The sequence below is a fragment of the Electrophorus electricus genome, chromosome 2 (assembly GCF_013358815.1).
Source record: "Electrophorus electricus isolate fEleEle1 chromosome 2, fEleEle1.pri, whole genome shotgun sequence".
Lineage (NCBI taxonomy): Eukaryota > Metazoa > Chordata > Actinopteri > Gymnotiformes > Gymnotidae > Electrophorus > Electrophorus electricus.
The window spans coordinates 12,364,878-12,386,725 of record NC_049536.1 but is presented as its reverse complement, the minus strand read 5'-3'; the positions used below and the strand labels follow the sequence as shown (position 1 = coordinate 12,386,725).

The following is a 21,848-nucleotide window of genomic DNA, read 5'->3' as shown; positions in this document are numbered from 1 at the left end:
CCTCTTTCTGGACCACAGTCTGGCACACACTCAGTTGCCAGGGTTGATTGGTTACCTGTGCCTTATATTGTGATACTGGACCTTTAACCATATTTCATCCAAGCACAAGACACACCAAGGACAGTACGCAGTTGCAGCACACTCTCTGGAGATAGGAGAGCTGACTCTTCACTGTTTCACCTTTCATGCAACTTTTAACAAGGCAATAACATGGTCAAAATTAATTGTAGTTATGACATTTAATGACATGACATTGAAAAATCAATTTACACAGGAAAAAAAATGTACTCATTAAAAATTTACATTCAGTTCTAGCATGCAAGCAAAATTTTGATCAACATATTGTAAATTAATTTACAAATAAATGCTGGAGTTGATTTGTAATATTTAATTTGTTATTCTCCAAAAAAAGAACAAATGTGTCCTAAAGGTTTATAGTCTTCCTGAAATCATATTTATGTATTCTTAAAAAAAAAAGATTTTATTTCCTTTTATACAGCAGCAGGATTTTATAGAGAAGATAAAGGCCAAGTACAGAATGTCACTCTTCATTAACATGGATAAATGTTTAGAGACACCTCCACAACACACACTTATCCTCTCTGGGTGAATTAAGACATAATGCACATACACCATTGGTTGGCATAAAAATATTTGATCAGAAACTGAGATCTGAGTTTCTGCCCTATCTCCAGAACTTGTAATCGTCCAGAATCTGGAAACAGGCAGGGAAAATCATTCCAGATCCCTCACACCCTGGACACGACCTTTCAACTCCTCCCCTCCGGCAGGCGCTACAGTACCCTGTATGCTAAAACCTCTAGACACAGGAGCAGTTTCTTCCCTAATGACATCGCCATGCTGTAGCTTCCCTTTTCTCTGATAGCCATAACATGCTGCTCACAACTACATTTATATATATATATATTTTACACACACACACACACACACACACACACACACACACACACAATATACAAGCTAGTATGTGGTAGGGATATACATACATATAAAATCATGTCACAACTTCACTCCCCTAGTCACTACTAGCACTTTATGTACGCATATTGTATATTGTTGCCCTGTACATAATCTGTATATTACTTGTATATTGTGCATTGTCTGTATATTGCCTGAACTGCTTGAGTTACAATAAACCCAATTCTGATTCTTAAAATTAGTTAATTTAGTAGTTGCTACGCATCTGTAGTATGGCTGTGCAACACAGACTGCTGCAAATATTTTGCCAAAGTTTGCAGGCTTCATTTGCATACTACAGCTCTTGCCGTTATCAGTATTGCAAGGGTCAATAGTGTGATAATTAACAAATACACTGTGCAATTCTAATGCCCAGACCATGAAATTCCCATCAGTGCATTGTACAGCTGCAGAGAGTTTTGGGTAGTCATAGCTTTCTTCTACATCATTTTGAAACAGGCAGAGTATTACGCTACATTTGTATTTGTGTGTATTTTTACATCTGAGCTCAAGTAAATATTGACTTCACTTTGGCAGAAATTCATATATATGTCTCATTTACCTAACACATTCAAACTTTTTATTTGTGGTGCAAAATGTTCAATTCTCTCTCTCTCTCTCTTTTTCTCTCTTTCGCTCTCTGACACACACAGTCACTGAGGATGTCATGCATTTTGCTGCAGGACCGTAATCCCTTCTGTGTCCAGTTCCACAGAGTGTAAACTGAAGTCTCCAAGGCCCTGTGGAGAAACACACCAAACATCTTCAGAACAGCCACAGATTGAGGATTCAAATATCAATTACTTTAAATGGATGAATCGCACTGTAGTAATCAAATGACTCTAATAACATCCATTTGTATGTCTACATTCTGCCTTTTGAATTCTCTGTGTCTCTCACCGGTGTGCTGTGGAGGATCTGCTGCACCCTCTCCTCCTGATGGGCATCGCGCATGAGTATGAAAAGGAAACCACCACCTCCTGCCCCTGCCAGGCTTTGCCCTAAGGTCAAAGGTCGAAGGGCATTCATCATGGTTCTCACTGCAGCTGGTTCACAGCCTGGAGCCATCGCCTTCTTCTGCTGCCAGTACCGGTCAATGCTGGCTCCCAGTCGAGGGAGGGAGCCTGAGGGAAGGAGGGGGTCAAGGAGGGTGAGAGAAAGTGAGCAAGAGGGGATTCTCAAATGAGCCTTCAGCAAGTTCTTTAAAATAAAAAAACAAAAATGTACCTCTTGTTACAGCACAGTGACAATAACACTGCGCTTACCTCAACAAACCTCATCTTTACTCAAAACAGTTGGATTCACTTAAATAAAAATAAAAATAAAAGCATGCACGGGTGAATAAAATCCTACAAAGAACAGGCCAAACAACTCAAGCAGGAAGGGTTTCATGCTCATTTTGATTTTCACTGCTCCATTCACCGTAGAGGCTAAGATATACCTGTTTACCCATGTTGGACACTATCCAAAACATATCAAAGTCTTATTATGGACAGTTGACACAGTACTACAGAATCTGTGCTGTCTCACCCTCAGTGCAGGCGTGAGCACACTCCTCAGCATTGCTCACCAACTGCTCTGCATTCTGCACAATCGAAGGTAGACGACTATACCAGTTCCGCACCACGTCCTACAACACACACACACACACACACACACACACACACACACACACACACACACACACACACACACACACATATGTTCATCATAGAACAAGCAATATAGAGTCAGTGTGCATGAGACAGACAGGTAGTCTCCTGGTCAGACCTGCAAGAGGTTGCGTGCCAGACGTGTCTTTCCAGTGTAGACCAGCAGGAGGCGCTCCTGCAGTGCAGCGAGGAAGTCCTGTGGAACAGTGAGCTGCTCCACGTCTACCCGAAGTGGCAGTGCAGCATGTGAGCGGGCCAGCTTCAGCCCACCCACCAGCCCGCCCACCTGGTCCTGCCAGCCCCCACCTACAAGATACCAGCACAGGACAAGAGGACGCTCAGACAACCAACTGACTCAGGATTAGTGCTGATGGAAATCTCATTGATGACTCATGCCTTTTCAGACTAGAACATGCAAATTATTGTCATTTGTGGAGTGTGAATGCAGATCACTGCAAGATTACAAGCAAGGGATCACTTATGTGACCTCAGGCCTAAGGTATATTACATCGCATTCCACATTATAATGCAAACTGGATTTAAGTGTCAAAGATTAAATTTTTTGTTTTTCAGTTAAACTCATGGATGGTATTGTGTCTCAGGGCTCTTTGGATCACTGAAATCAATCTTGGACCCCTGTGATAATTAGTTTGCCAGGTGAGCCCAATTAAAGGAAAACTACTTAAGAAGGACATGCCATATTATTAAGTAGGCCACAGGTTTCAAGTAATACGGGAAAGAAAAAGGATCTCTGCTGCCGAAAAATGTCAAATAGTGCAATGCCTTGGACAAGGTATGAAAACCATTAGATATTTCACAAAAACTTAAGTGTGTTCATCGTACTGTGAAGAGATTTGTGGCTGATTCAAAGCACAGACGGGTTTGTGCAGATAAAGGCATAATGAGGAAGGTTTCTGCCAGACTAATTCATAGGATTAAGAGAACAGTTGCTAAAATGCCATTACAAACAGGTATTTGAAGCTGCTGGTGCCTTGGAGTCCTGCGAACCTCAAAGTGTAAGATCCTCCAGAGCCTTGCGGTTGTGCATAAACCTACTATTCAGCCACCCCTAACCAGTGCTCACAAGCAGGAACGGTTGCAGTGGGCCCAGACATACATGAAGACTAATTTTCAAACAGTCTTGTTTACTGATGAGGGCTGTGCAACCCTGGATGTTCTGGATGGATGGAGTAGTGGATGGTTGGTGGATGGCCACCATGCCCCAACAAGGCTGCAACGTCAGCAAGGAGGTGGCGGAGTCATGTTTTGGGCCGGAATCAAGGGGAGAGAGCTAGTAGGCCCCTTTAGGGTCCCTGAAGGTGTGAAAATGACCACAGCAAAGTATATAAAGTTTATGACTGACCACTTTCTTCCATGGTACAAAAAGAAGAACCGTGCCTTCCGTAGCAAAATCTTCATGCATGACAATGCATCATCTCATGCTGCAAAGAATACCTCTGTCATTGGCTGCTATGGGCATAAAATGAGAGAAACTCATGGTATGGCCACCATCCTCCCCTGACCTCAACCCTATTGAGAACCTCTAGAGTGTCCTCAAACCAAAGATCTCTCTGAGGGTGGGAGGCAGTTCACATCAAAAGAGCAGCTCTGGGAGGCTATTCTGACATACTACAAAGAAATTCAAGCAGAAACTCTCCAAAAACTTACAAGTTCAATGGATGCAAGAATTGTGAAGGTGATATCAAAAAAGGGGTCCTATGTTAACATGTAACTTGTCCTGTTAAGATGTGTGGGGTGCTGTGGTGTGGTGGGTTTTTTTGTTTTGTTTTTTTAAATAGCTTTTGATTTCAGTAAATGTGACCTCTTAATGCTGCAACTTCAACAAATGACCATTTTCAGTTCTTTACAACCCATAAAATGTTTTGAAACTCTGTTGTGCATAATTTGGAACAGTGCATTTTGAGTTTCCTTATTTTTGAAAAAATACTGTTATCAGTGGGAGGTTTGTTTAATAAAAGTCTGTCACTTGCAAAGTAATTTGGAACGTGGTGTATGTACATATGGGAGACAACCATTGGGGTTTACTTGCTTGTTCCTAGCAGACACAGAGCATGCACACACAACAGTTTCACCATGTGGACACACATGAGGAGAACTTTTTTTTTTTTTTTTCCAGCACAGGCCAAGAAATTCTCTCTCATCAGCTTCTTTCCTGTCTTCACAGTGCAGAAGCTGTGTAAGGGATCTTCCCTTGCATGGCAGTAAATAAGGGTGTTCCAGCTATGCAGTGAAGCTTCACGTCCACCCTGACGCAGGCATTTCACCACTGCTCCACCATCGCTCTTACCTGTGGTGAGTATCTGCTCCAGATGTAGTACAGCATGGATGAGTGAACTGGTGTCATAACTCCGCCCAGTGCATCTGTACACAGCTGCCAGAACCGCACCTGCCAGGATACTGCTAGTACCTGCACTCACACGCGCACAAATTCCCACAGATTCGATGGTCATATTCGCTTAATTCACAATCAAAGGTCAGAGCACAAAATTGTGACAAATTTAATTTTCATGAAATATGATCTCTCATATGCCCATAGGAAAGTCCTACTCATTATAATCAGTGAAAGAATTAAAAGTGGTCTTCATCCAATTATGCCCCCCCTCACCAGCACACACACACACACACACACACACACACACACACGCAGATGGTGGACTGACCCAGGCCAGAGCCATGAGGTAACAGAGACCAGCTGTGCAGTTCAAGCCCTCCTCCCCAGTGCTGCAGCAACTGCTGCTCCAGAGAGAGAGGAGACGAAACACACACCACGTCACTGCACACACAAACCGCCTTTAACAGGGCACCTGAAACACACACACACACCCCTCAGCAGTAAAAATATTAGGCATTTTTGAATAAAAGAATGTATTGTAGTAATGTTTTCAAACTGGTGCCCATTACCTTTCAAGTTATAAGACATTACTCTACATAACCACTACTATTTTTGAGGTTCATGTCAACATAGTCTTAAGTATGACAATATTACTAATTTTAGGCTTAAAAATATTTGCCACTTAGCCCACAACTAGTGTTAGCCCAAAATGCTATGAGTGGTATATTGTATAGATGTGGTCTTATGTTTTGTACAGTTCTAGAAAAAGCAGTCTTACTATGTCATAGACAGGTAAAACATTATATCCAAGAGCTTCTCCATTAACAAGTGAGAAGTAAAGAGATCTCTGGAATAAAAGGCCCCAGAGCTCTGGCAAATGAAATAAATAATTATTACAACCTTTCTCTTCATCACAAGTTCATGATTAATATTTGCACAGAATGCTTGGTAGTTTTCACACCCAGCAGAGCAATCATGCCAACAGCCAAGAGCCTGACCAGGTGCGTGGGGCTGGCAATGGGTGTCCAGGTCAGCGAGCACCTCACACACGACTCGCGACGTCATGCTGCAGCCTGGTGCGCCACTGGTGCTCACCAGCACCAGGTGGGGCTCAGCCACGCGGCGGGCCCTGGCTCCGATTGGCCGTCTGCCATCCACCCTGACCGCCATATTCACGACCACGCCCCCGTGCTCAAACGCGATGGGAGGAGTATCGCTCCAGCCGCCTGGAGAGGGAGAGAGTTGTGTGAGACTTTGCACTGGCACAACACCATTAGGTTTCACATTCCACTGTAGTTATGCAAAGGGTTGGAGAAAGCCACATGACAAGCGAGTCATTGTCAGCCCACCAGGCCACACTGTCAGTCCCTCGCTGACGACTATTCGCCTGTATAACTCTAGCGAATCGACACTGTCAGCACAAAGCCCAGGACTTCTGCAGCAACTCCCGTTTCACTTACGAGGAGTAAGAGTGACAGACTAATGTAGGCGACATCAGAGCATTGTGAAATGAAAACCACACGACCTAAAATCGCAGCTGCAGAAAAGACACGAACGGCCCTTTTCCTTCAGAGGGACGGCGAGGGACCACTTCCCAGGCTGGTGAATGGAAGCAGTTATGCCAATTTGTAACAGCGCAGAACTCACCAGAGAGGTCCAGCCTGGCCGGACACTCCACTTCTTGCCACTTTCCCATGGGCGGCAGGTGTGCCTGTGCAGTGAAGACGAACTTGCGTGCAGACATCACCGCCTTCCTCAGGAGAATTTGCCCTGCCCCTTCGTAGTGGCGTGCAGCGCGTACTAGAAGATCTGGTCTGCACGGGAGGCAACAACATGGGCCCTTCGCATTAAAGCCTGCTCGTTTTCCGTCGGACCAGGCGCAGGCCATAGGTCAGATTTTGCGCTATGTGAACTTACCTGCTGAGCCAGGCGGCTCTTTGATTGGCCAGCTCCTGGACACCAGCTGCCAGCTTGCCCTGCTCCAGCAGTCTAAAGGCAGGGGTCCAGGAGGGGTTGGCGGCCGGGCCGCTTCTCAGACCTCCTCGGCCCTCCCCAGCCAGGCAGCCCAGCACATCAGCAATACATGCCAGAGTCCGCGCGGCCACGCCTAGATCAGCGCTGCTGCTGGATGCCACTAACACAGAACACACCCACAGCAAAGCAGACACAGACACATTCAGACACACATTTTACAGGGGAACCAGAGAGGACACTGGACTAGGTAACACATAAAACACTTTCTTGAAGCGAGACATGCTCCTGGATCAACATTTATATGTTGTTCCTGGCTGACCATTTCTCTTAATCACTGACATGTAATGCCATCACACTGTGGAACTCCTACTCCTCCCTGCTGACTTTAGCTGTGCAGTACACCAAGTTACCTAGACTACATATCTTTGCAACCACTACATGTCCTCATTTAATGATGAAAAGGCACAGACTCAATATTGTCTGATATATTTAATAATATAATCAAACAAATTATATATAATATTTGTTTTCTGATCATTGGAGCCACAGTGCTTTGATTTATTTTTTAAGGGAATTTTTTTTAAAACAGTGCAGATAAGAATAATTGCTTGATGATATGACGTTAACTGTAAGGCAACCATCTCTCCTCACCAGAGTCCAGGGCTTGTAGCAGAGCCCCCTGCTGGCCGCCCAACACTGCTGCTCTGATGGAGGGCAGAAGGTTGTGGTCCGTGTGACCCTTCAGTGTGTCCACAGCTCTCCTCCGCCCTGCACTAAAGAACAGCTCCTCTCGCCAGCGTAGCTCCCCCTGCTGGTCAGCCAGAGACAGTACCTCCTTGAGCGACAGTCGCCAGGCTGCCCGCCAGCTCTCTGTAGTCCCAGAGCCGCCCAGGAGGAAGCGCACACCCTCCAGCCCCACGGCTCCTCCATGAGGCTTGAACACTGGGAACAGGCGGGCGTCGAGCAGGCATCGCCGCACTCCACACTCTGCTCCCCACAGTTCCTCAGGCCTGTGACACGCACGCACACACCAAACACTCGTGATGCTTTTGGGGCAGCTCTGTGTTGATTTCAAATTATTCTCAAACTACCATGAAATATCTGGTTTACGCTCTCTCTCTTACTGTATTCCAGTGTGACTGAAGAACTGACTCCATGTTCGGTTGAGGAAGGAACCAGTGTCAGCATCACTAGGAACCTGTAAAGGAGAGAAAGTTAAAAAAAAAAAAAAAAAAAAAAAAAAAAAAAAAAAAAAAAAGGCAGCAGCAAAACTACAGAGGCACACAGAAGAATTGTCACTATATCCTGTACTCAAGGAATACTAATGCTCTCACTATGTTACACACCCTAGATCAACCGCTAAAAGCTCAGCTGCTTCATAAAGAGACAACAGAAGCAGAAATGAAAAGTGGGTTGGTTTGAATCCCAGCTCCAGCATTTGCTACTAATCAAGAAGCAGGAGTTGATATGCATCAGTGTAGGAGCATTGCTTCCCCCTCACCACGTAAGTAGTGGGACACAAGTCAGAAAATACATTAATACCTCCAAACTGTCATGAGCCCCGAACACTGTGAATACTGTTAACTTCAGCTCTCCAAGTTGTACCCTGTGCCCCTGCATGATGATGTCACTGGTCAGAGGCATACCCTGCATGTATGCCGACGAGGCCAAATCCAGGCCTGACAGGAGGCACCCAGAATGCACCTTGACTGGACCCTAGGAATGAAATCGTACACTCAAATCACCCACAAAATCTTGGATTAGTCATCAATTCAGTGCACCAAACTTGTCCCTGTGAGAATAAAACCTACACAAACATACACCAAAAGATAACTGCAAGCCGACAGGTAGAACACCACCTGTGTTTATAGGAAGAATGAAAATTAAATCCAGCTAGACAGTATGGATGGCTGGCTGCTGTTTAATATGCTAATTGCCTCAAGCTCAAAAGCAACACTTCATTAGCCATCTGGACTGTGGGACATAAACTGCACCTACCAGCTGAAAAGCTCCGTGCCAAACACAGGAGAGGGAGTTTAACACAGCAGTGGCTCTGCTGAGAATCAGCTGGTAATAAACAATTTCAAAAGCTATGCTGAAGCCCAGGGACTGTGGTAAAGGCTTAGTGAGTCCCAGCCTCCCCCTAATGCTTAGCCTGTGCTTGTACGTACACACCAAACTGAACAAACTCTACTGTGCCACCGGAAACCGCTCAAGTGATACAGTCACCGAGAGACTGTGGCTGGAAAAGTCATGAATGAGATTGCTGGGCAGGACAAAACTTTAGAGGAAACGCACTGTCCCAAATCATAAGACCCACGGGTCAACAGAGAAGACTCCTAGGTAGGAATTAACCATCACTTATAAGAGTTTAGGCCTTCCTGACCTGTAGGTGGCAGTGTTGCACCACAGCCCCTGCCACAACATGAACGGCTCCTTCCAGCACACTGTTAATTACCCTGCTAGCCTCACTCACACACGGCAGCTCCTGCAGAGAGTAGAGACAAAATCACACACAAACCAAAGCACAACAGGTATTTATTTATTTATTTATATTTATTTTAACCCACCATTTGTTTGAAAATAAACAGTTTGAGATGTTTTGCTCCAGCTAATCCTGAGAGAGGAGTGGAGGTTCACTATAACCCCACATTGGCCTCACCTCTATGTGGGAGAGAATTTGCCTCTCTATGCCTGCCTCTGTCAGACGTATGACATGCTCTCTGCCCGACGCTGTCATATAGTCATAGTAGCCATCCGGAATGTACACTGCAAATGCATTCACACGCAAACGCTGTGGCACAGAAGGACACATCACATCAGATAATTAATGAGTCAGAGGAAGGGAGGAAGCGTGATTGAAATACCCAGAGAGAGGGCAACGCCTCTCAAGGTCCTCCACAGCACAGAACGTGCACTCTTCACTGCTGCCCCCTGTGGACCGAGGGGCGAACTGCATCCCGGTCTCTCTCCATTCACAAACTTTGTTTCAGTCTGGTCAGAGCAGAGGCTCATCAGAATGTCCAGAAAAAGAGAGATCTGCATGAAAGAGGAAAAAAAGCAAAAAAGCAGTGTGAACAGTAACGGTTGTTCAAGGTTTATAGTGTGTGTGTGTATAGTGAAGATGGACTATAATCCCTCTGAGGAAACTTTGACTTGGTCAGGTGGTCAGGGTGGGCTTTCTTACACCCCCGGACCATTGACAGGGCCCAGGACCCCTCTGGTGTCATGATGCTGAGCAACAAAGCCATAAACAGCCTAGCTGATCTTACCACACTGACCCTTCCCCCTCTTTTTAGGTCTCATAAAACCCACTGACTGGAATGCAGGAAGCTCTTATCAGCCTGGTGATACTTCAAGGAACTGTGACCATAAATTTCTTCAGACTTAAACCCTTACAAGGGCATCCAGCTTTTCTCATCCCAAAGAGATATGTTCACAGATGTAGACATATGCTTCTATTTCCCACAAATTCACAAAGGAGCAACTTGCCATTTAAGATACTATGGTGTCAGCCAGTAATGTGTGGTTATTTTAATATAATCTCCAAATTGTGATGTTTACTCCTATTATTTGATAAGTGTCTATTGTTTCATTATTCTGTTCCTTACTCTCCCCCTGCGCCACCCAGATGATTTTACATGGTCAAGCGCCAGCAAGTCTTAAGAACCAGCATTTCCTGTTTCCTGTTACCAGTTGGTATCAATAGTAACTTTATTGTTTATACATCAAATTAGATCAGTTCTCTTTCCTCTCATCTGTAACACAGCCTCCTCAATCTTATAATTAGTTCTTCCTCCGGCTGTTTCACAATGGTTTCGCCTTTTTTTCCTGATTCTTCTATTATACTTTAGTCATGCTCTTTCATCATGAAATCGTTTGATTAATAAGTTTCCTTTGTTGGTCTTGTTTGGTAGATAAGTAGATTGCCAAGTTGGTCATTCTGTCAGGTTTGTTAAAACAGTTTTCTTTTCCTTTTTTATTCTCTTTTCTTTATTATCCTAGTTAGTTTTTTTTTTATTCACCACAAATCAGGTGTTAATTTATACTTTGGTTGCATTGTTATGATTGTTATTATAGTGATTCTAGTGAACTCAGTACATCTGTTCATTAGTAGAACCTTAGACAATGATTGTTGCTCATGTTTTTCCTATCTCTGCTTATTCATTAAGCATACCTTAGTTATCTGAGTCACGAGTTATATTCTAAAGTTTGGTAAATGAGGAATAATCACATATCGAATTGGCAACTCTCATGAGTTGAGACTGAATTATTAATAAATTGAATTATTAATCATTAATAAATTAATTAAAATTAATACATTTTCCCTGTTACTCAGGGTGGTGCTCCAATGAATCATATCAGCTGAGACTGACAACTCATTAAAGTATTAAATTCGCTACAGTGTGTGTTGAGTGAGTGTGTGTGCAGACCTGTAGTGGTGGAGCACCTGAGTCCATGCCCATGTATGTGCAACCGTCAAGTGGCGGGGTGACATGAGTTTGTAAAAGTTTCTCAGATACAGCCGTGGAGAAAAAAACAGGACCAGATACCTGGAAACCAGCCCAACCCCAAAACACAGACAACATTAACAAAGCTTTACAACACAAAATCAGCAACAACTCCTAGCTCAATGAGTAGCTAATCACATTTGAACAAATATTTTGGAGAACAAATATTTTGGGAAATCAAAATTTTTTCATTCATTGCCAATAAAATAAACAAACTCATATTAATCTTGAAGATTTAAATGTGTGAAAGTCTTCATACCAAAGGCACTTTCCCATCAGGCATTGCAGCAGTTTGGATCCTCTCCTCTGAGCCGCGATAGATGATATCACGTACCCCACCCTGTTAGCAGGCAAATCATCATCCTTAGTATTCAGCTTCAAGCCTTAAGTAAATGAGTGTGTCACCTTCCGTGTGTACTACATTACCCAGCACCCACTTCTGCATCAGTGAGGTAGACACCATGGTGTGCAGCAAAAGATATGTCTCCAGGCAAGGACACAACACGCACGCCAGAGAAGTCCTTCCATGACATCTCTGTAGAGACAAATGGTCATGCATTTAACATGTAAATATGAGTATATGATTGTGTCTGCGTGCGCGTGCATGTTTGTACAAGAGCTTAAATATTCTTTGTGTATGCTTACTCTGAGTGGTGGGGAGACTCAAAATCATGTCAGTGCTACACACCCAAACACCCGGCGGAGAGCCAACACACATCTGCAACAACATATGCAGGACAGATCAATGTGCAGCACCAACACAGTAGACATGGTCATGAAATCCACTGTGCAGTCAGAATGTGTTCACAGTTCACTCACCTTGGTCGAAAGGCAATCCAGCAGCATGTCTAAACAACAAACTGGGCCCTCCATATCCACACACCGACCAGCTGCTGCAACAGGCATCCAGCAGAATGCCCTACTGCAGCCATCCCAGGGGAAATCCCTTCCCTGACACACACACACACACACACACACACACACAGTGAATCCTCACGATAGCCCCCAACCTGGAACGGTGAATGCTGATAATTGTGTCAGCTGTTACCTGTATTGCCTCACTGTTCTGGTTACACATTTAACCTCACTTAATCTAACTAAATCCCCAAGTCATGCTTCCTGCCTAATAAGAGCATAAGGATTCAAGCTCAGGTACCAGCAACAGAACACAACTTTGTATTGGTCAAACATGGCTTCACAACGCTAAGCTACCCAGGAGAGCAGAAAGTGGTATTTTTGTCCTGATATACTAGCAACAATATTGTACAGATACAGAACCTCCTCTCACCGTGTGCAGAATAAGGATGTGTGCAGTGTCCAATACATCAGCTGTCACCACCTTGATGCAAAACAAATGCATATACACATACACAGAAAATAAAGTTTATAACATTTAGAACTTAAAAAGGCCACTGAACACTGATGCATAATTCAAAAAGTAAAAACATTTTTGCATGTTTAATTGTGCAAGACTCTAAACTTAATCCTTGTATGAGATTATCGGAGGCAGGTTTAAAAACTAAAACTAAAAGGGTTTTGCCATTTCCTTTTTTTTACTAGAACCTTGCCACTTGTGAAGGACTGAAAACCTGAAAAAGCTACCGATACATAATCTGCAATAATTAAATCATCAAGAAAGAAACTAGCCAAGACTTCCGCTTACCTTCTTATATGGCAACATGTTCTTTTTCTAAATTCCTTTCACCTAGCAGCTGACCACAGTAGCACCATAAGGCTTTTGAGCATGAGGAGCAGAACTGTGGTCCTCTCAGGATAAGTATGGCTCCAGCCAAGAGCCTCTCTGGGGTCTTGAACCATATACAGCTGTGACCTCCCTGTGCATGCCTAAGTAGAACATGCCCAGAGCCACGATATCTTTAGCTAACCCACATGTAACCCTTAAGATAAAATGGATTAACCTGCACCTTTTAGCACTATACTCTAATCTATTAACTTCATTAACTCCATTTAGATTTTTTGTTAGACATATTATTTTAAAACATAAGACTCGCTGCCTAAGGTGAATTATTCCATAACTACACATCAGAAACTAATATGAAATGTATGCAGCTGCAAGAGTGAGTATCTGAATGTGTGCAGTTCTTTGGCATGGAAGGGATTTAAATGATGCCCAGATTTAAGTTGCTGTCACTCACGGTATATCCTGCTCTGGCGCTGAGGTGCTCGGTGGCTACCAGCAGGGCGTTGAGTGTGGCTCCCCCACTGCCAAGGCGCTCCTTCGGATCAGCCACGGTGAGCAGCAGGGCCCCGGGGGGCAGGAGCCCGCGCTGCTGACGCACCTCCAGCTCTGCAATGCACAGCAGTAGCACAGCCCGGGGATGGAGCCCCTCCATGAGCACGTGACTGACACGCTCAGGGTTTTATACCAACAGTATCGTGTAAACAGTTATTGATTTTATTTTTAGATCACTTTTTTCAAACTCAATGTTAATGAAAATCCATAAGCAGGACTCAGACTGAGCTAAATATACGAAAATAAGAGAATTTTTGACAAGACAATGGCACAGAAAACATAAGCAGGAAGAGAAAACTATATAGCAGGGTGAAAGTAACATATAAGAATAGCACTGAGCCAACATGAGTTTTTAAATGTGATGCATGTTGAGTGTAGTTGTAGCAGACTAACAACTACATCTCATAGATTGTTAAAATCTGTAAGCCACATGAGATGAAGGTGGTGAAGCTATTAGCACTGTGGGTCCCTTTTAAGGGTCCCTATCAATAACTCTCCCTTAGGGTTGATAGGATGGGAACCATCCATAACACAGCAAAGGGGTCATGTCCTTGATTCTGGAGCTGATTAGTGTGCAACAACCCTAAAGGTTCACTCATAACTCTTGTATTTTTGAGGTGCAAACTGCTTTAAGAAACACAGAATTATTGGACTGATGCTCTTGTATTTGCCAGATCATTTGCCACTGCAAACTGACAGTGGCCTAAAGCATTTTGTAAAAATCTGTTCCTGATATACCATTACAAGATGCAGACAGAAAAGAAATTGCCTATAATCTTATGCAGTCATACTCCGCTAAAGTTATATAATCACGTGATTGCTCACATGATATAAATTTTACCAGAATGACAGATGTCCAAGTCAAATTATGCATATATTCAGAACCTTTGTGTCTGCCATTAGCTCAAAAATATTACCTAAGGAAATAGGCTATTGTGGTTGCAGTCTGGGTCCCTTTGCTCTTTCTAAACAAATATCAAACAATTTGGCTTTTTAAACAGGATTTTTAATTTCTTTGTTTCTTCTTTGGCATTGTATTTTGAGTCATGTTTTTGAAATGCAAATGATCACACCGAACTTCTGAAGTACTGGACCGAATGTCGCCCCTTTTTATACTAGAGCTTGTTTTTCTGTGCCACTTAGAGTTACAGTTAAGTATGTTGGTATAACCCTTAATGCTGGTCTATAATTTGAGCCCTAGAAAGATAAAACTGCATATTACCATTAAAAACCACATCCAAAATAAGACATACCAACCCTACATGAGGCTGAGAAACTAGTACATGACTTCATAACCCCTACGTTAGAGTTCGGATTAGACTTGCTGTATGGCACTGAAGTTTATCATACTAGCAATTGTAATTTTGACCATGTTTCCTTGGGCTTTAAGTAAGCTTCAGCTATTTCAAAATGAGGCAGTACATGGAAAAAAAGTCAGCATATTAAACTCAACTTTTTCATTTTACACTGAACATCTATTGTCTTCAAGTTCTGCTCTGACTATTGCTTATGACAATTAAAGTCTAAAGCTCTGGGACATCATGCAATCTGTTTAAGAGTCAGGCCATCCTGAACATCAGTGAATTAGGTCTGCTGATTAATCCCTTGGAACCCTTGCAACTTGCAAACCCGTAAAAGACGTATTTCACCCATGTGCATCCCTATAAACTGTAAACTAGTTAGAAATCAATGTTTAATGCTTTTGAAAGTGTTGATTTTCGTGTGCAAGTGTTTGTCATCTTGCCCACCTCCTTAGTTTTCTTTGAGTAGATTATTTTTTTTACAGAATGTCACCATCTTTGTATGTACTTGAGCTGGGGCCACACTGGTGTCCTAAGAGGGATGTAGCTGCTGAGTAAGATGGTACTGAGCAGTGCCTCAAAGACCTTGAGAGTGGACAGAGAAGATAACGCAGCCTGGAGGAATGGGTTACCAAGCACTACACCTGCCCTCTGCCTGATGAGTCCAGCCAGCCGACAGCGAAACGGCTGACTGTGGAGGACGGCGTGAGATAGGTGGCATGTATCCACCTACCACGTACAACAGTGAGGGGACTTGAGAAAAATACTCTGCACAACTGCGGGTGATGGCTTGGTGTCATGGGTGAACAGCAGCTGTTACCGTGATGCAATCGTGTCTGGCTCTGAAGAAGAAAGCACTACAGGTGTTTGTGGATCTGCCTCTGGAGCAGCACGACAACCTACCGGTGCTGACAACAGCCCCCCCAGCGATGCTTTTGACACCAACTGTCCATGCTATTGCTCCAGTAGCCACTCCCACAGAGACTGGGGCTACAGGAAGTGGTAAGCATGTTGCCCACAGAACTGAGCACAATGGTAGAGCAGGCATACCCGGCCTTTGAGAAAGCTGAACACGCTGTTGTTGGAAGAGCTTAGACGACGTGCCACTCATCACACCAGCTAAGATCCATGCAGCCACCGCTGAGGCAGAAAGAGCAGAACTCATTCTTGGCACAAAGGCACCATGGCAAGCAGCAAAGCGGTACGCAGTGGAGAAGCTCGAGGAAGAGGCCACATGCTGAGTGGCTCCCGAGGGAGTGGCAGTGGAACAACAAGTCTGCTGGCAGTGCAGAAAAAGCAGACAATGTGCTAGTCAATGCCAAGAACCAGAGCCTGTGGGAAAAGGGAGCAAGGCTATCCAATGAGGGTGGGCAGCCTCTCACCACAATTCTACAGCCATGAAGATCAACTGTTACTGCAGGCTTTGGATCAAGTGTAGACAGTGCCGGCATCGGCTCAGTGCAACAATGCCTTTTAATTCCAATGGGATGACGCAGGGAATGCATTGTCCATGCCCACATGCGGCCAGCTGAAGAGGAGGTAAAAGTGTACTTTTCGCCACACCACATCCTGCCAATTTGACATGCCGGACATGTCATGCACCATGCAGCTAAGTCTGACGGGACCGACGCTTCCCATTAAAAATGTAATCTCCCAAAGTGACGTCATTACGGACGAAACAATCAGGTACAGAGACCATTTTTGAAGGCTGCGAATGAGGGCGTGTACCACTCCAAGACTGAAATAACGCAGCCAGTCCATTTGGTGATATAGATGCACCTTAATCATTCAGTGGCCAGGGGAAAGTCCAGCAGGAATCAGGAAAAGGGGATTAGACCCATGATTATATGTAAATGCCTTGACATTCGAATTATCAAAAACAAGTCTCCTCATCAACAATCAATTCATGTCAAATTTATTTATATAGTGCTTCTTACAGCACACATTGTCACAAAGCAGCTTTACAAATGTATGGGTCCAGATCTCTGATTAGCAAGATGAAGTCGGCAATGTTGCGCATTTGTTGGATGAGCAGCATAGTAATTCATCCTGCTGCCTTCATGTAGTGTTTAAAGGCCATACATGCCACTACCTTCTCAGTCTGTCAGCCCATCTCAACGAAGTTCCTATTCACTGATCAACATCAGTTGCCTTCTAGCCTGGGCGTATTCCACAAAGCAGAACTTCAGTTTAGCCAGATAACTTAATCCAAAGTCAAGACTGTGCGATACGAGAAGAGTTGAGAGATATTCATATTGGACAATCCAGCTCCATTATGTTTGACTGTGTGTTATAAGTGTGTGTTTACATTGGGCTCTGTTTCTCTGGTTTCTCATGTACTTTGCAGGAGAGAGCAGTGTTGGGCTTCCTGCTTGAGCAGTTTTGCCCTACAGTGCCACCCCATCTCAGGCATCAAAGTACGGGGTCGCCAGGTATGGTGGCACAAGAGATGTGAACATTGAGCAACACAGAGTCCAGAGCTATGGTGCGCACTGTGGCATTTCTGCACCAGCAGTAGGTATGAAGCAGGTCTTAGGTGAAGTTAATTAGCCCTCCACTCCCATATCACAGCCCCAACAGCGTGTGAGTGACGTCACAGCAAAATAGCCAAACTCTGACTCGCCCATGAGAGGACTACACCCCTTCCATTTGTGTGTCCAACACATTTGCCCCACTCAGTAACAGGCTTTACACCTGCTGAGAAGCCTGTTGAAAGAGCTGCGGTTATAGGAGAATCTATACATGTAGGTGAATCTATACATGTGAAATTAGCCAAGCCTTTAGGGACACCAGCACCTGTAATTAACTGTATACGGGAGCCAAAACTACGTGAGGTTCATAGATTAATGGGCTACCCTTGAGGGTAAGCCTGGCCTCTTGGGGCAGAATGGTATTGGTATCCATTCTACTCAGTAGGATGCTGCTCTCCTTTCCTGCAGTATACATTTTAGTTTTACAAATTGAGTTAATCAATGACAATCAAGAGGAGAGGCTAAACCATATTCTAAGATTTTTATTTGGTACCATAAGCACAACTAACTAGGAATACAACTGACACCAAAGCTCATCTTACATTACATAGTAGAAATAACTAAGAATTGTTTCAGTGAGAAAATTAAAAATAGAGCTAATATTCAGAATATTAATGTGGCATCAGACAATTATATAGATAACAGCCATGCCAATAAAAACCTTAGCATGCTTCACTCTTACTTGAACTAATATCATTAATTTCCTCCTCAAAATCTTCCACTTGCTTTCTAGATTCTGAAGTTATCAAACCTTTCTTAAATATAATAAATGCCTCCATGAACACTGGCTATGCACCTAAATCATTCAAACTAGCAGTTATCAAGAAAGCTAACCTTGATCCATGCCCTGTCAAACTATGACAACTTTATATATGCTACCTCTGGGACAAATTATTCATAAACGCTGTGCAGTTTCTGTTACTAAATATCATCTTATTACTGAGGAATGTGTAAAGGACGGACACTGGATGTTAAGAAATATTCTCTCACTTAATCCTGAGAAAACAGAAGTGCAACCAGGAGTAAGATCTCTGATTGCTCTCCTTGATGCCCTCCCACTTAAATATGTGTATGTAATTGGTGATTCAAGTCTCTCATTTGAACCTAAAATAATTTCTAGTACAGCTTTTTTATCCAGCTCATTAAAATATAAATCAATAAATGATACAGAAAAGATAGTCCATGCATTTATCACTTCCATGTTGGACTTATTATTTGGTTGTACCATTAAGTGTATAAACAAGCTCCAGTTAGTTGAAAATGCAGCAGCCAGAGTTCTTAATAGAAACTAGAAAAGTTCATTATATTACTCCCATCTTAGCTACAAAGCACTCAACAATTTTGCCCCACAGTACATTAGCGAACTCTTGGTCTATGATCCACCACATGCTTAGATCAAAAGGTGCAGACTCTTTATTAGAACCTAGTATAAGGACATTTTACCTCAGGGGCAGAGCTTTTTCCTATAAAGCTTCCTACAAAGGCTATGGAACCTTCATGTCAACATTTGAGATTCAGACACAGTCTCAATATTTAAGGCTAGGCTGAAAACCAATTTCTTTAGCCAGGCATTTTATTAAATACCCATCAGCTTAGTTATAGGTGTAGGTCTAGGGGGTTTGTTGAGAGCTATGGTAAACTGGAATGTTGTGATGTCACTTCCACTGCTGAACAACAGGAAGGCTCCAGGTAGTTGCAGTTCCTGAGTCACTCCTGTGCCAGATGGGTTTTGGACACACACTGATCGAACCCAGATTTGGACATCTACTGTTTACTTGTTTTTATGAGTTATTTTGTTCTTTATAGCTTGTATTGTACAATAGCTTTCGATGGCTATTAAATAATATTTCAATAGCTTTAAAATAAAATAATGATGGATTGTATAAAAGCTATTGAAAGTATTAGACAAAAACTAACCACAATTTAATAAATGTTAAAATATACTCACATAAGGGTTGTAGTTTGTTGTGTAAGAAGCACGTGATTTAATTCAACTCATTTAGTGCTCTTATAATGTACTGTTTAAAAGCTATCGAAATTATTAGACAAAAACTGACTACCGCAATTTAGTGATTGCTATAAAAAAACCTAACTTTTAAAAGTCGTAGTTTTCTGTGTAGGAGGCCCTTGATTGAATACAACAACTTGTTATGTAGTCATATGATCGACCTTTCAAAAGCTATTGAAATTATTACTTTTTTTAAGATTGCACAGCATGCTGAGAACCCTACGATCGCCTCTTGCGGCTTGACGCTTCAATTTGTAGACGATACCTTAGCCCTCGTAGCGGTGACGGCAGTACATTCAAAACATCAAGTTCTCTACCATTTAAAATGTGTCGATTTCTAACGTAAACAAGGTAGTATGCGTTTGTTTTGGTTGCTAGCAATAGGAATTTGTAAATATTAGTACTTACGAAAACACGACGTATTTATTGAATAGTTATTGAATATTTATTGAAAGTTATTGAAGAAAGAATTACGAATATGCGAACGTGAAACCAACTTTATCACAGTGTTTAAGCAAAGTTTGGCTAATATGCCAGTGCTAGGCTAACAATGGTCAAAGCTACAGAGAAAATTCAAAACACTTGGACTATCTGAGCTAACGATAGCTATACTGTATCTGGCGATGCTGCGTTTCTACACACAGCAGAATGACGCAGTGTTGCTAACGACTCGCCAATAACAGGCTATTTCAAGAAACTCACCTTTTCTATCTATAAAGAGTAAAAGCAATCGAATGGGTCATGTGCTTTAGACCTGTAGACAATTAGCCGATGCTAAATTAAGATAGCCATTTCGCAAACATAAATATAATTATATAAACAGGCTATCTACATGGAACCCACTGAAAAACCCTGCAGATTCAGCGGAACCTATGGAGCTTGCTCCGCCGAAGTACTGATCAAAGTTCCGCAGACGTAGTCCAGTACAGGCGCTTAGTCGCTTGACCTTTGCCGTGTCTGCGTCCATTCTATGACAGCTTACCTCTCTGGAAAGCATACACGCTGTCTTTGTGCTGACACGTGAGCACCACGACAGTCCAGGCGAAGTCCCCGTTTAACTGCCCCCCTTTAAGTGTCATGATGAAAAGTATGTATAGGATCTTCCAGTCTAGAAGATGCGGAAGAGCGGACGTAGCACATGCGGATTTACTTGCAAAATTGAACTATTCGCGGAGCTGTCTACCTCCGTCTTATTTCCGGACCGCACTGGGTGTTGTAGTTTTGTTTTAATATATTTACAGATGAGCTTTACAGATACTCCGGGCGTTAGATGTTTGAGTATTACGATGATAGACTTGAGCCATTGCAAGTTTTCTTCGTTTTAGTTTGAATCCAGTCGTATAGTTTATATATTAGTTTTGTAGTCTTTTTAATAATTTAGACCTGCTATAGAAGATCTACCCATTTTCTTGATTCAGCACAAATAAAAGATTTAGCTTGAAGGAGTTACATGCTAAATTTCCTTCCTTTACATAAAACACTACTACATATTACATATTATGCACAGTAACTTTCCCTTTTTTTAGTCCCATGATATGTTCCCACATCTCTGATTACTGCAGAAAGGATTTGTTCATTGCATAGAAGTACTACAGCCAGAACAAACCCAGACACACATGCAGACACAAAGCAGTAAGATTTCTTGCCTGTTATCTTTACCATGCCAATAACAAACGTTTGAGTGAGGGTTAAACTGTAAACTCATGACATTCAAATGAGAAAATTTTATATTATCAAATATTCCCAACATTCCCATAATCCCATTCATACCCCACACTTTGGAGACATAATGTAAATGTTCTGACAGCCTCCTTAGGGATGGGGGCTGTGTATGGAATGGGTTATCAGGGACTGCACCCCCTGGAGAATCAGAGCATCTTGCACAAGAGTGTGTGCAGCATATGGAAAACTCCTTTTAGTCAGGATCCCATCTGAGACCTCCTTCCCACTATCTGACAGCAGACACAGGCATACACCATTTTGTGGCCAGAGAGTTAGTTTATCAGACAAGTTAACCAAAAGTAAAAGAGAAAAAAGATTTTAAAAAGAAGAGAAAATAATACTGAAAAAAGGCATGGATAAGAACAAGTTATCTTTTTACCACTAATGTACATCCAAAAGAAAACAAATACACCTAGCATATACAAACACAGTACAGAAGTAGTAAATCATTGTATCAAGGGCAAAAAAGCCCATTTCTGCAAATATCTAGATCTTAAGTTTACATTCACAGTAAGATTATAATGGCATCTCCTTTTCTACATTTTACATGAGGCAGTTCTGGAC

At 42.7% G+C, this 21,848-nt stretch overlaps 1 protein-coding gene across 2 annotated transcripts; it reads right to left on the bottom strand.

The window, feature by feature from the left end:
* Positions 1-238: 238 nt before the first annotated feature.
* Positions 239-20,699, bottom strand: fcsk (fucose kinase). 2 transcript variants are annotated; one of them, XM_035523585.1, is made up of 23 exons: positions 20,545-20,699; positions 13,625-13,776; positions 12,757-12,807; positions 12,288-12,419; positions 12,114-12,186; positions 11,906-12,003; positions 11,728-11,808; positions 11,391-11,510; positions 9,825-9,996; positions 9,620-9,726; positions 9,344-9,445; positions 8,500-8,673; positions 8,082-8,155; positions 7,609-7,967; positions 6,901-7,117; positions 6,631-6,797; positions 5,982-6,209; positions 5,312-5,455; positions 4,939-5,058; positions 2,749-2,936; positions 2,509-2,608; positions 1,879-2,102; positions 239-1,718 (listed from the first exon to the last, which is right to left on the bottom strand). In XM_035523585.1, the coding sequence occupies exons 1-23, from the start codon at positions 20,639-20,641 to the stop codon at positions 1,644-1,646; spliced, it is 3,255 nt and encodes a 1,084-aa protein (XP_035379478.1). In that variant the 5' UTR covers positions 20,642-20,699; the 3' UTR covers positions 239-1,643. The 2 variants fall into 2 exon arrangements, with proteins under 2 accessions (XP_035379478.1, XP_035379479.1); XM_035523586.1 differs by lacking the exons at positions 13,625-13,776; positions 20,545-20,699 and adding an exon at positions 13,132-13,613.
* Between the last annotated feature and the right edge of the window lie 1,149 nt (positions 20,700-21,848).

What these genes read in the sequence shown, in the direction of transcription:
- fcsk (XM_035523585.1), bottom strand. Translation starts at nt 20,641, where the DNA reads ATGACACTTAAAGGGGGGCAGTTAAACGGGGACTTCGCCTGGACTGTC. An exon ending in GCGCCAGAGCAGGATATACC is followed by an intron (nt 12,808 to 13,624) that starts GTGAGTGACAGC and finishes TTTTGCATCAAG; the next exon opens with GTGGTGACAGCTGATGTATT. An exon ending in CAGGTGCTCCACCACTACAG is followed by an intron (nt 9,997 to 11,390) that starts GTCTGCACACAC and finishes TCTTTCATGCAG; the next exon opens with ATCTCTCTTTTTCTGGACAT.